The 13,212-nt window shown below is 43.2% G+C and overlaps 1 protein-coding gene across 1 annotated transcript in view; it reads left to right on the forward strand.

Moving 5' to 3' along the window:
- The first annotated feature begins 699 nt into the window (after positions 1-699).
- The window catches only part of LOC145408608 (asparagine synthetase domain-containing protein 1), a 31,451-nt gene continuing 18,938 nt past the window's right edge, over positions 700-13,212 (forward strand). The window contains exons 1-2 of the mRNA XM_080279296.1: positions 700-771; positions 9,288-9,405. Coding sequence (XP_080135422.1) covers positions 9,346-9,405 — 60 coding nt within the window. The 5' untranslated portion in view covers positions 700-771; positions 9,288-9,345. The remainder of the gene's footprint in view (positions 772-9,287; positions 9,406-13,212) is intronic.

The following is a 13,212-nucleotide window of genomic DNA, read 5'->3' on the forward strand; positions in this document are numbered from 1 at the left end:
CAGGCTCAGCTGATTGGACATGTCAACGTGAGTAAATCACATGTGGGTTTACGGGCTAATGAGGTTGTTGATAGAGCAGTTACTATGGCACATTCTTTCCCCTCTGAAGAACCTTACCTATTAGATTTTGGCAGCTTCTCACATTTTATCCTACAGTCTTGTCACTCCCATTGGAACTCAATTGTGCAAGCAAGTCTTTTCCGTACCACCCTAGGGCATTATAGACAGAATTCCTCCCCCTATCCATGGGCGCGGTGGTCATCGTCCCGAGCCTTCGAGCGTCTGAGAATAGGTCATACAGGTCTGGCATCCCACTTATTTAGGATAAATCTAGCTCCAAGCCCTAATTGCCAGTGGTGCCTGAATGTTGAAGACACTATCCACCATTTCTTGTTAGAATGTCCCCACTTTTCCGTATGAGACTCAGAGATGCTTTGGCTTCCATGGGTATCACTACCCTCACTCACCCAGTGTTGTTAGGGGGTTGCGATGTGGGCATCATGGATCGAGCTGCTGTCATCCTCCACACTCTGGAGTTCCTGAGGCATTCAGGGCACGTACGCCGGCTGTGACATCCACAAGTTACCCTTGGTCTCATAGCCTGAGATGTCCCTAGTGAAGGTGAATTAGACTACTGCCTACTACGCCCTTTAACTCAAGAAGAAGAAGAAGAACGTGAGTTAGGCTTTGTGGGGTCGCGTAGAGGCAGCCAAGGGATGAAAAGGGAGATAAAGATAGTAATGAATGATGAAAGGTGGAGTATCTCGAAGTGTGTGTATTCAGATGATACTGTGTTTCCTGCTGATAGTGAGCAATACCTTTGCAGACTGGTACAGAGTTTTGCTGATGTCTGCCAGTGCCATGCAATAAAAGTAAACATAGTACAGTAGAACCTCTCTCATTCAGACTATATGGGGGGAAGGGTTGTCCGAATTAGCAGATTGTCCGGACCATCAGGGTAATCCCCAGTTCATACCAAACTCTATCTGCATATGGTATGTTTGTTAATTATTAACATATGTGGCATATGTCAACCCTACGTAACTGCAAAAGATGAAAGGATACCGGTACTGAAATAACAAAACTAATCATGTAAGATAGTTTTATATTGCATAATTTACAGGTAAGGCCATGACAAGAAACTAGCCTACATTTTAAATTGTAGTACGTGACTAAGGCCCGTGTAGGCAAAAAAATAAAGTAATTAACTAATATTTGGAATAAAAATAAAACTTATGTAGGCAAAAAATACATTGTCATCTTTGGCATATTGATAACACCCATATGGGCAAGAAGCTAATGTTTGATGTACAAGTAAAGCACATTTAAGTACAAAAAATAACCTACAGTAATCACTAAACACTGCAAAATATTCTGACCCATTTTTTTGTAAGCAAACTCCTCCTTTTAACACCTTTATTCATTACAGAAGCTACACTTGCATTAAGGGGCATGGTAAGGAGGATTAACTTTTGAAATACAGTGTAAAAATATAAATGGTTGGTGAACTAGTTGATGGAACGAATGCTAGTGTGTGTTTAAACAGGCGCCCATGTTGAGACCTAGCGTGATCCGAGACTAAACGAATGACGATCGCTTTCCACGCTGATACTGAAAATGACTTTAGAATTACTTTCAACATACTTTTGGAGCTTATATTTTCAAATTTTGTCCGGATTAACAGAAATCCGGATTAAAGGGGTCCGGACCAAAGAGGTTCTACTGTATTTACCTTGAGTATGTGGCAGGTGGGGGCATTCACCATCCACTCACTCATTGTAGTACTGCCCTTAGGTGTCTGCCCTTTCCTCCCTTCCTGCCTGTTTTCCTTCCTCACCTGTCTTTCTTTACTTCATTTTTTCCTCATCCTTCTGCCTACGGGTGATGTTACACTCCCTCCTCTGTCTTGCCTTCATTCTTTCTTCTCCTTCTGCCTGTGGGTGACTCTACACTGAGTGACAAGCCAAATGGTTTCCTGTACACCAGGAAACCATTTACTACGCTGGGAAGGAACATATAACCAAATTCTTGCGCGTGGTGGTTTAGTGGGAAATTAACGTGCTCCAATCGGATTGAACCAGTGCAGGTTTATATCCAAGGGATGGTTTGGGTTTATAGCTCATGTAATGCCACTCAGGGATGAGTGAGGCTGGTCACTCTCATCTTAAATGTCAGGACCAACATGCCTACACTCCTCATGGGGCAACATAGGATTGGATGATGATGATGATATTATACCATTAATACTGGTCATTTGATACCCGTGAAGGTATTGAGACCATATACCAAGGCTAAGATGTTGATCTTCTTAAGATGATTGAATGGCATCCCATATAACTCACGGACACTTTAACATGAAAAAGTATACTGGTGGATGTCTGGCCTATGCTCCCATTCCCCAGCCAGGCTTTTAAATGTCTCTACATTGTTAGCACTAACAGTTTCTTGACTCAGTGTATTCCATACTTCTGTGACTGGCTGGAAGGAAGTTTTTCCTTGGCCCTAACTTAAGCTGTACTTGTGGAGATTATGACCCCTGGTAATAGTACTGAGTGATGGAACATTGCGTTGCTGCAGCAGGTACATTCCTTTCTGTAGTTGACCTTGTTGATGTTCTTCATAGTCTACTATTTGTCTCTTTCTATTTCCAGATGCCTCAATTTCGTAAGGGGTGGACACAGACAAATGCCTCTATGTCACCCTGTCCAGTGCCACTTCATTACCTTGCTCCCAGTCCACATCCCGCTCTCTCATATACCTCTCCACTCCTTCCCTCCATCTCATCCTCAGCCTTCCCCTTCCACTTCACCTCACTTGCATACACTTTCCTTGTTAGAGTCTCGCTTTCCATCATCTCTGCATGGCCAAATCACCTCAGTGTATTTCCCCTATCACCTTCTATCACATCCACTTCCACACCACAGTGCTCCTTCACTTCCTCATTTGTCACTCTGTTAGTCCACACGCTTCTCTCAAATAACTCATTTCCATTGCTCTCACAATCTTGAAGGTTTGAATGATGTTAGCTCGTTGTCGTTGAAACTGGAGCATAGGGGGCTGGAGACTGGCAAGTCGTTCTGAGTAGGGAAGATGAGACAGGCCACTTACCAGTCTTGTTGTTCGTCACTGGACCTGTTTTAGGCATCTCATTCCCACTTGAGCCTTGGACACCAAACTACAGAAGCATATTCAGGGTGAGTCCGAATTAGACTTTTATACAAATGAAGAAAAGGTGTCTTATCTACAGCTGAATAGGAGTGTTTCAAGGCCCCCAAGACCTGGTTGACCTTCCTAACTTGTGCTTGCATGTGTTTAGAGAATTGCAGCTGTTGATCCACGATGATTCTCAGGTCTTTTTCTTCATCTGCGCCCAGCAGTGTGTGCGTATATTGTTGACTGTAGTCATGTTATAAAGGTGCCGGGGATTGTCTGGGCCCAGATGCATGACCTTGCATTTTTCTGGATGAAAGAACCTCTGCATGTACCTAGGCCTGCAATTTCTCAGTGTTGCCTTGAAGATTGTTGTAAATATCGGGCCCGTCTATAACTTGGTATATCTTGGCATCATCAGCAAACATTGATATAAAACTGTTTAGGAGGTCAGGCACATCTGAGACAAACATGATGAAGAGAAGTTGTCCCAGGACTGAGTCCTGTGGGACACCATTGCTGAAAAAGACCACTCCAACAGTACACCATAATCAATACCCATTGTTTTTTGCCAGTAAAAAAGCATCTGGTCCAAGAGAATAATTTGCCTCTTCAGTGGTGTACCTGAGGGAGGGCAGGTGGGGGCTGTTTGAAACTGCCTCCCGGGCCCAAAAAAACTTAAAAATTTATAAGCTTTTTTATTAATATTTAAAAATACAGTCTATATATTTATCATCCCGACAGTCCTGGCTGAGATATTAGATAAGTTTTGAGAATGAGGGGGGGCTAGCCCCCCGGGCCCCCAAATCTCTAGGTATGCCCCTGTGCTTCTTATGTCAAGCATACTTACCTGTGCCAGCAGACGTTCATGTGGAACTGTATCGGATGCCTTGGTGCATTCCAGGAAAATTAGGTCTGCTGGTAATTTATGACTTAGTGCCTCTGTCTGGAAATCCATTGCCTCAAGTATGTTGGGTACTGTTGATTTTCCTGAAGTGAAGCCATGCTGGTGAACACAAAGTAGGTTGTTCACTCTTAGGTGGTTCATTAAATCCTCTGAGGGAATGCGTCTGAATACCTTACATACAGCAGAAGTCAGTGAAAGGTCTATAATTAGTGGGGTTAGATTTATCTCTTAGATAGGTGTCACTGTTGCAACGTTCCACTGTTTCGGTACTACTCCATTCACATGACTGGCATCAAACAGAATAAACAGGGGAGTAGCAAAATTCACGGTTAATTCCTTTAGTACACATGGGTGGATCTAGTCTGCTCCAGGTGATTTGTACACTTTAAGAAACTGGAGATTCTTCAGCACTCTCTCTTTTGTAAGTATAATTCTTAGTTCTGACTGTAGTTCCTCGTTTACAAATGATGAAAAGACATCCAAATCGTATCTAGTAAACACTCTTTAGTATTGTCTACTCAGCACTTCTGCCTTTTCATCATCATTACTCACAAATGCACCTTCCTCATTACACAAGTCAGCAATACTGGTTCTTGATTTGTGGTAACTTCACATGATTCAAGAATGCCTTGTTATAAGAACATATTTCTCTTGCAAGTTTACTTTCAGACTCCTTTCAGGCCATTGTTATAGTGATGGTTGTCATTTCTTAACCCTAGCTTGTCTAGCCAGCCAGACCCTTAGACCACAGGTAAACAGCAGCATCCGTGGAGCCATCCTACAAGTGCATGCGCTGTGTAAATCCATCATCCCCATGTAGTAGAAGTGCCTCACCCCGGTCCGATCAGGGTCATGCCACGGCTAGTTGCAGGGAAGTATGAGGAAGTTTGGCTTTAGGATGGATGCCACAACTACTCCACCAAGGAGGCACAGCAACACCATGTATAGGCTCCTCTCCAGAGCCAGTGATGGTTGTTAACTTGTTTGAGAGGGAAATTGACTCCCAAGTTCTGGTGAATGGAGAGAGACTTGAATTGATGAGGGAATTTAAGTAGCTACCTGGGTACAGTGATATAAAACAAAGATAAATGTGCAAAGCAAGTGGAAAGTGTATTCGCCAAGGAAAAGGAAAGTGATATGCAATGGAGGCTTTGGTATGAAACAGAGGTCAAGGTACTTCTTTACCAAACAGGCACAGCGATTCCATGTATACCTGTATACCCATACCTCGTTATCTGGTGCATTGATAACCGGCACTTTGCAAGACTGAACACAAGAAATAGGGGAACATTCCCACAATCTGAACAATTTGAATGTCCGTCACCTTGCTAGTCCGACACCCCGCCTCTTCAGTCCGACACCTCGCCTCTCCAGTCCGACACCTCACCTCTCCAGTCTGACACATTGCCTCTTCCGAGGTTTGAAACGAGGCTCTCATGGTCCTCCCTTCGTCCCTCCATCCCCTCTCTTCTACCCCCCAGCCCCTCCCCTCCTCCCCCGTCTCTCCTCCATCCCCCATCACACTCAGCACTGCCAGGCATGTCTCCCTCCCTTCCCCCATCCCTGGTTTCCCTTTCTATTCCCTCACCCTCCTCCACCCCCACTGTGTGTATGTGTGTGTGTGTGATAGTGAGTGAGTGAGTGAGAATGGTGAGTGAGTGATAGTGGTGAATGAGTGATAGTGGTGAGTGAGTGATAGTGGTGAGTGAGTGAGTGAGAGTGGTGAGTGAGTGAGTGGTGAGTGAGTGGGCAGTGAGTGAGTGATTAGAGAGTGAGTGAAAAGTGTGTGAGAGTGCGTAAGTGAGTGAGACTAGGAGGGGGAGGGGAAGAGGGCTGTTTGCCTTTCTTGCCTCCTTCCCTGTGCCCTCCCCCTCCCCCACCCCCACTTGTCTCCCTCCCCTACCCCAGCTTGTCTCCCTCTCCCATCCCCACGCCCTCCCCAACCCCTGCTTGAAGCACGACCAGCAACCTTCCTGGCTGTTTAGTTGCCCTGAAGTGGTGTTGAACACTGCATGTCCCACTGCTCCACCCTCCTGCATGTGCTATTTGATGTGCCATGTTTTGGCAATAGTATTTTTTACGAGGATAGTAACATTACCTATGGTGTTTTATGTGTTAGTCTGTTGATTAAGTAAGGTATATGAGAGTTTGGGTTTGGGTCTGGAACACATCTCTGGCTTTTCTTCAGTGTCTTATAGGGAAAATTGCTTCAATATCCAACATACTTGCTGACCGAACACTCCCACTGGTATACAACACTGCCAGATATCAGGGTGTGAGTGTATAACAAACTCACAATCTCAAGTACCGGTAAGTAATTTTGGTACATATGCAATGCAGATAGTTAACTGTTCCATTATGACTGCCAGAAGGATTGGAAAAAGACAGAATATACCTGTTTTGGAGCACTGTATTTAAGGAAGCAGTCAGGTCACATGCGGCAATGTTTACCGACGATCCCTCTAGCTGGCCGTTTTGTTTACCAACCATCATTCCAACTGGACACGTCAGCGTATCCTGTGTCAAAGCAATGGGAAACTTAATGATTTAATGAAATTTGATGACCAAACCAAACCCAATCCAACCTAGCGCATATGGAACGTTGAATATGGCCGGCTACTGGCAGACGTCAGCGGAATATTAATGCTTTCTAATTCCCAGGTACAGTAAGTGATCCTTGAAGGTGTGTCCATTGTCATACTGTATGTCACTGCAAGCATCTTAGTGGACTGGGTATGTGGTACAAGTACTTCATTAAGTGTGATGTCAGGAGTGTATCTGCCTTTGTAGTTGTCGCAGGTGATGAGTGTGATACAGGCATACCCCGGTTTAACAATGTAATTGGTTAGGTAGAACCCCATCGTTAGACAGGGTATCACATATCAGGGTACTTTTAACACGTAAAGCAATGTGGAGCGTTTACCAGCCTTGGGTTTCCCCCAAACCAGACCCAAAACCCACCCAAATGAGCCCAAAAACAAGTTTAAAGCCAATTTAAATGGCCTAACAGCTGTCAAGGAAGGTAACCTAAGCCAAATACCTGTAAATAACTCACTAAAACCAACAAATAAAATCAGAAAATCATCAAATATAAGTCTCGAAAAAAATTATGCTTAGTAAACTGTACCCCAAAATGACAATGTTCACCCCACCTGTGAGTGAAACACATTAATCTAAGTCTAAAAACAGTTTATAAATCAACCCAAACACACAATTTTAGACTAGAATATCAAAATCGGTAAAAAAAAAATCAAAACCCATCATTAAACTGGGGTTTGGCCATTGTTAGGCAAGGTATGGTGGTATTTCTATCCCCATCGTTAAGCCAGGGTATCGCATTTAGGGGTATTGTATATCGAGATATTACTGTACTGGATTTGGCATCTTCGCATGGGGTGACAGTTTCTTCAGCCTTCTTTTTGCAGCTGGTGCAGTAATCATAAAAATTTAATGTCTAAATGTATATTATCATTGTTATCATGTCATGATCAGGACTGGTGGAATTGTGACCTGTGAGTCATGGGAGCCTGGTTTCAAGTCTGTCCGTGCAGTCTTTTTTGGGGACAGGGCGACTTAGAGGCGATTTGTTTGTGGCCACCCCAAACGGGATTGAGGCGTCTGGCAATAGATAGATAGATAGATAGATCATATCGTATCATGTATAAAGGCTCTAAGTGCATTCTTCAGCCTTGGCCCCTAATGGCGGCTCCTCACGCCGTTCGATGTCTTACAGCCTTACAATTCAGTCCCTTATCCCTGAGGTCACACTCTATGGCCACATTCCAGGTCTTTATCAGTCTGCCTCTTGCAATCCTACCCCTGACATTCGCACCTCACACCTTCCGAACCCGGTTGTCATCCTTCTTCCTGTCAATATGCCCAATCCATCTCAATCAACCCCTCCTCATCACAACACTAATATACTCTTGTCCCATGCTTCCTCTTACCTCTCCAGTGCATACCAGTTCTCTAAAATATCCTTGTAATGTGAGTTATCTATTTTTTGATGTGGTACTTGCTCGGGTGACCAAGGCCACTCCCAGGTTCATGGGCCTCGTGGGGGGCTGGGGGGTTGTGGTGGTTTGGCTCTCACGCTGTCCTCTTTCTCCTCCACATCAACAGCCTCTGGGGGGGAAGGGACCATGATGAAGATGTCACTGCTCCAGGTCCCACGCAGCACCTCATACTATTAAGCACATTATGGAGGACTGCATTGCACACATTCGCTAGCACCAGCAACAAAACATACTCTCCTTGAGAGCTTTTGAGAAAGCCCGGTCTCGGCCGTGGCCTTCCTTAGGGACTCAGGGCTGTTCGGCCAGACTGCCTAGGGAACAACTACTACTACTACTAGTACTACCTATTTTTTGACATTTTATCATTTTTCTTCGGTGAGGCTGCCTTTTTCTTTGCACTTATTACTTCTAGTATGCATTTTCATACAGCTAAATATATACTGAATCACCGGTATAAATTGTTATATTAAAATATACTTTATTGATGTTGTGTATGTGCTAATCGTAAGATATACTGTCAGTGCTGTTTTGATAAGGTATCCTAACAGGGTTAACATTATCTGTGTGCATATTTCCTTCTTGCTTTGCTATTCTTGCACTTTCCTGGTGCATAATATTGTTCCTAGCATACTTAAAAGGCTGCATAAAATGTGGTAAATCTATTGATATAACTGCTCTGAAAGAAGTTGGATGGGAGTAGGGTTTGGAGCTGGTATGAGGATCATTCTGTAGACTCACAAACAAAATTGCGGCCCATTTCTTGTGTCAGTTGTGATTTGTTTTGTTGTTGGAAGGACAAAGAAATGAGAGCACAGAATTTTCAGCAGGTCATTTTCTTCCTGCCAAAACAGATCAAAGCCATGGACATAATTGATTTTAAGCTTGTGTATGAATCAGGGCTTAGTTTCTGGAAGGGTTTAGACTCCTGTTAGCTAATTTGTCCCATAAGAAGTTGTGATCTAACAATGAATATGCTTATTGTGTGTCACTTTATGTTTTAGGAATAACACAGGTCTTCGGTACCAAAAATGTAGTGTAATATTATAATGCTTTATGTTTGCATTAATGTATTTCTTCAATATGCTACTGGTATATTTAAGTAAAAATGAGAATAAATCTAAGAGCTGTGGTGAATTTTAATGCATTCATTATCAGTACCATGTAATTTTAGGCTTTCAAAAGCAATTTAAATACATTGTCTTAAAATTTTTCAGACTCCTGTATGTGACCTAGAGCTAACCAAGTAGTTTTCATAAGGTCAAGTTATTGAAGATGTGTGGAATCTGTTTCATTTGTGGATATTCCTCCTCTCCTCAGGAGCTAGAACAGTTGGTAAGTTGTAAGATACTTTTTCTGTGGTTTTGTTGACATTCTCTTTAGTTTGTATTATCCTAATTTCTAAATGGGTTTGTGGTTCCATCCTAATGCATGTTGACTTTCTCTGTTTATCTTTCTTGTAGTAGAGGTGTCCAATACTGTACTGTATATTCACTTTTTAAATTATACTACAGGACTGTTTTGTATCACTGGTCAGTACCTGATTATTCTTGCTCAGTATGGGATTCTACCTTTGTATTTACTCTTCTGTTTCCAGTGATGCGTGAGTCTAATCACTTTAAATAAAGACAGCCTTTGTTTTTGTTGAGAGTAATTACTTTTGTACCCTTCATTAAATGAAAACTTTCATAAACAGTGTCAGTACATTGTATTTGTTTTAACTTTTTCGAAGGCAAAAAGTGAAACTTCAGATTTATTTTGATACTGTACCGGATGATTTAATTGATGATTTAATTCACTTGAGGGAAATCTCTTAGAGGTAAAGGATTATACTAATGAATATTTTTATTGATAGTGTAGGCCAGCATACTCTCCCAAACACTTTTCTCTAACTGTCTTATGCATTACACTACATGTGTTTTACATTCCTTCAGCCCCTAGGAGGAAAATATCTATCTATCTATCTACTGCCAGACACCATAGTCCCATAAGGGGTGGCCATTTGACTTTGAGTTATTTGTTTTACAGGGAGGGGCACTAACCCTCCACCAACCCACTTGTTGACACGTAGGGAGCATGTATGGTTTGGTTATATATGGTAGTTGAAAAAACAAGCAGTGAGGGATGCATTGTATAACGAGATGAATAGAGTTGTGGCCGAACAAGGAGCTGTACACTATCTATCTATCTATCTATATACCTAGGCTGCTTCCCCCAAGGAAAGGGAGGTACGAGACAGGACGACACACTCCCCATTTACTCATCCATTCAAACACATTCATTCGCATCTTAGCCCCAAAGGGGAGAACGGACAGATCCTCACCGCACCACACCGCACAAGGGTCAACTGCACAATGCAATCAGTGACATCCGCAGCAGGGCCCGACAGAAGAACTGGTTTACCCCTGCCACATCATAACAGACCCATCCCCTTACCCGCACCTGACCTGACTAGCTGATCAGACCAAATGCAGGAGAATATCCCCTCAGGGCTGCGTCATCACTTATTCATTCACAATTTCTCTCCATTTATTTCTGTCACGCACAGCCACTCTTCCTTGCTCAGCAGACATCCCTCTCGCATCCAACGCTCTCTTCACACTGTCCATCCATCCTATTCGTGGTCTTCCTCTCAGCCTTACACCTCTCACATCAGATCTAGTTATCTTTTTCACCAATCGCTCATTATCCGTTCTCTCCATATGCCCAAACCATCGCAACACCCTTTGCTCAACTCTACCAGCCATCTCCCGAACAACTCCAGTTCTCCTTCGCACTTCATCGTTTCGCACCCGATCCATACGCGTCACTCCACACATACCCTTCAGACACCTCATCTCCATTACATTCAAACTTTTCCTCTCTGCTACACCCATATTCCATGTTTCAGCCCCATATAACGCAGTCGGTACCACAACACCCTCATACAGCCTTCTCTTTACATCCATTCTAAGCGAACGACATTTAAACACTTTTTTCATTCCTCCCAGCACCTTTCCTACTTCATTTATTCTAAACTTCACTTCTGCATCTATTCTTCCATCCACAGCAACATGTGACCCTAGATATTTAAAACAATCTACCTCCTCAAGCAACTCACCATTCAAAACTATATTCATCCCCCTACCATCTATCAACGTCGTACACTTCATCACTTTACTCTTATTCTCATTTACTTTCAATTTCCTCCTTTCACACACCCTTCCAAACTCCTCTACCAACTGTCTCAATCTCTCCTCTGAATCAGTCACCAGTGCAGTATCATCTGCAAACAGCAGCTGCTTCAGATTCCACTCTCCACCTTCAACATTCACCAGACTCAGACCTCCACCTAAAACTTTTGCATTCACCTCCCTTACAACACCATCCATGTAAATATTAAACAACCAAGGCGACATCACACATCCCTGTCGCAGCCCCACTCTCACAGGAAACCAATCACTCACAGCATTTCCCACTCTTACACACGCTCTACTATTTACATAAAAACTTTTCACCCCTTTTAGTAACCTACCATCAAGTCCATACAATCTTAAAACAGTCCACAAAGCCTTCCTATCAGTTCTATCATACGCTTTCTCTAAATCCATAAATGCCCAAAACACATCCTTGCCTTTCGCTAAATACAGCTGTACTGTACTGTACTGTAATGTACTGTTATGTACCCTCCTACTGTACTGTAGCTCCGTCCACCCTTAGTAGGTCCCCCCCGAGGCTGGAGGACGTAATGCCTTAATGTAGACAGAGGTGTTAATGAACAGTACAGAGCTCTTAAGAACAGTCTTCATAGAGTTACTGATTTGCTGTATGCATGGACAAAGGGGCCTTCAAGACATAAGGTAACATGGTGGTGAAATGAGTGTAGAAGCTGCAGTTAATGAGAAAAGGCTTTTCTGGGAATGGAAAGGTGGGGGGGGCTAGAAAAGAAGTATATAGCACAAAATCAGAGTGTCTGAGACTTTTAATGTATAACCTAAATACCACGGAAAAAAAGAATATGGTATTTCAGGTGGCAAATCAGATGACGAGGAAAAACAGGGATATCCTAGGTAAGCAATGTATGAAGAATGATGAGGGAAAAGTAGTAATGGACAGTGAGGATATTAAAGATGCCTCGAGAGAGCATTACTGCTTAACTGGTTACTGAATGAGGAGTTTGACAGGAACAAGGAAGGTTTGTCAGCAGATGTAGTGTTTGACCCTTGACCTTTGATTGATGCTGCTACTGTGAGCTGGGTAATAGACAGGATGCAGTTGGGGAAGCAGCAGGTGTGTATGGGTTGATTGCTGAATGCTGAAGGCCTCAGGAGATATAGGAGTGAGGTTAGTTACTGCTTTGATATATACATACAGGTCTCCCTCGTTTTACAATTGGTACGCGTTCCTAGAAAGGCAATCGTACACCGAAATATCGTAAAGCGAAATTAAGGTTTAATGGGAAAAATAGGGATGCGTTCCTGGACTCATGTATAAGGAACCCAAGACCCATACAGGTGATCTAATATGCAATAATAATGATGGTGTTTTATGTATTTTAGTGCATCTGAATCACATATGTATGTACATTTGCAAACATAAAGACATGAAACAGCAAAAACAACATGAAATACAGCTGTACTGTACTGTAATGTACTGTTGTGTACCCTCCTACTGTACTGTAGCTCCGTCCACCCTTAGTAGGTCCCCCCCGAGGCTGGAGGACGTAATGCCTTAATGTCTCCTCCGATGCTAGGAGACATCCTAGGCCAAAGCCCATCACTCATCAACACAAGAGGTGGAGAGGGAGGAAGCAGGGGTGGTGGAGGTTTGGGTGGCAGGGGTGCATGATCAGGAGAATGAGAGGTGGTGGAGGTGGAGGTTTGGGCGGGTATGCCATGCAACTCTCAGCTGATCTGCCTGTGAGCATGGGATTTCCACATGTCCAGTCGTAAATGCGAGGGAGCTCAGTTGTAAAATGAACACTTGGTACTAAAGAATAAGGATCATAAATGCGAAATATCTTAAAACGATACAGCGTAAAATGAGGGAGACCTGTATATATATGAGTATGTTGTCCCAGATGATTGACTGACGAGTGTGATTATCAGTGTGTATGTGGGGAAGGGTGATGCCTGGAAGTAGGAAATTATAGAGGCATAAAAC

The sequence above is a fragment of the Coenobita brevimanus genome, chromosome 78 (assembly GCF_032717465.1).
Source record: "Coenobita brevimanus isolate Jiangsu-jjx chromosome 78, ASM3271746v2, whole genome shotgun sequence".
Classification (NCBI taxonomy): Eukaryota; Metazoa; Arthropoda; class Malacostraca; order Decapoda; family Coenobitidae; genus Coenobita; species Coenobita brevimanus.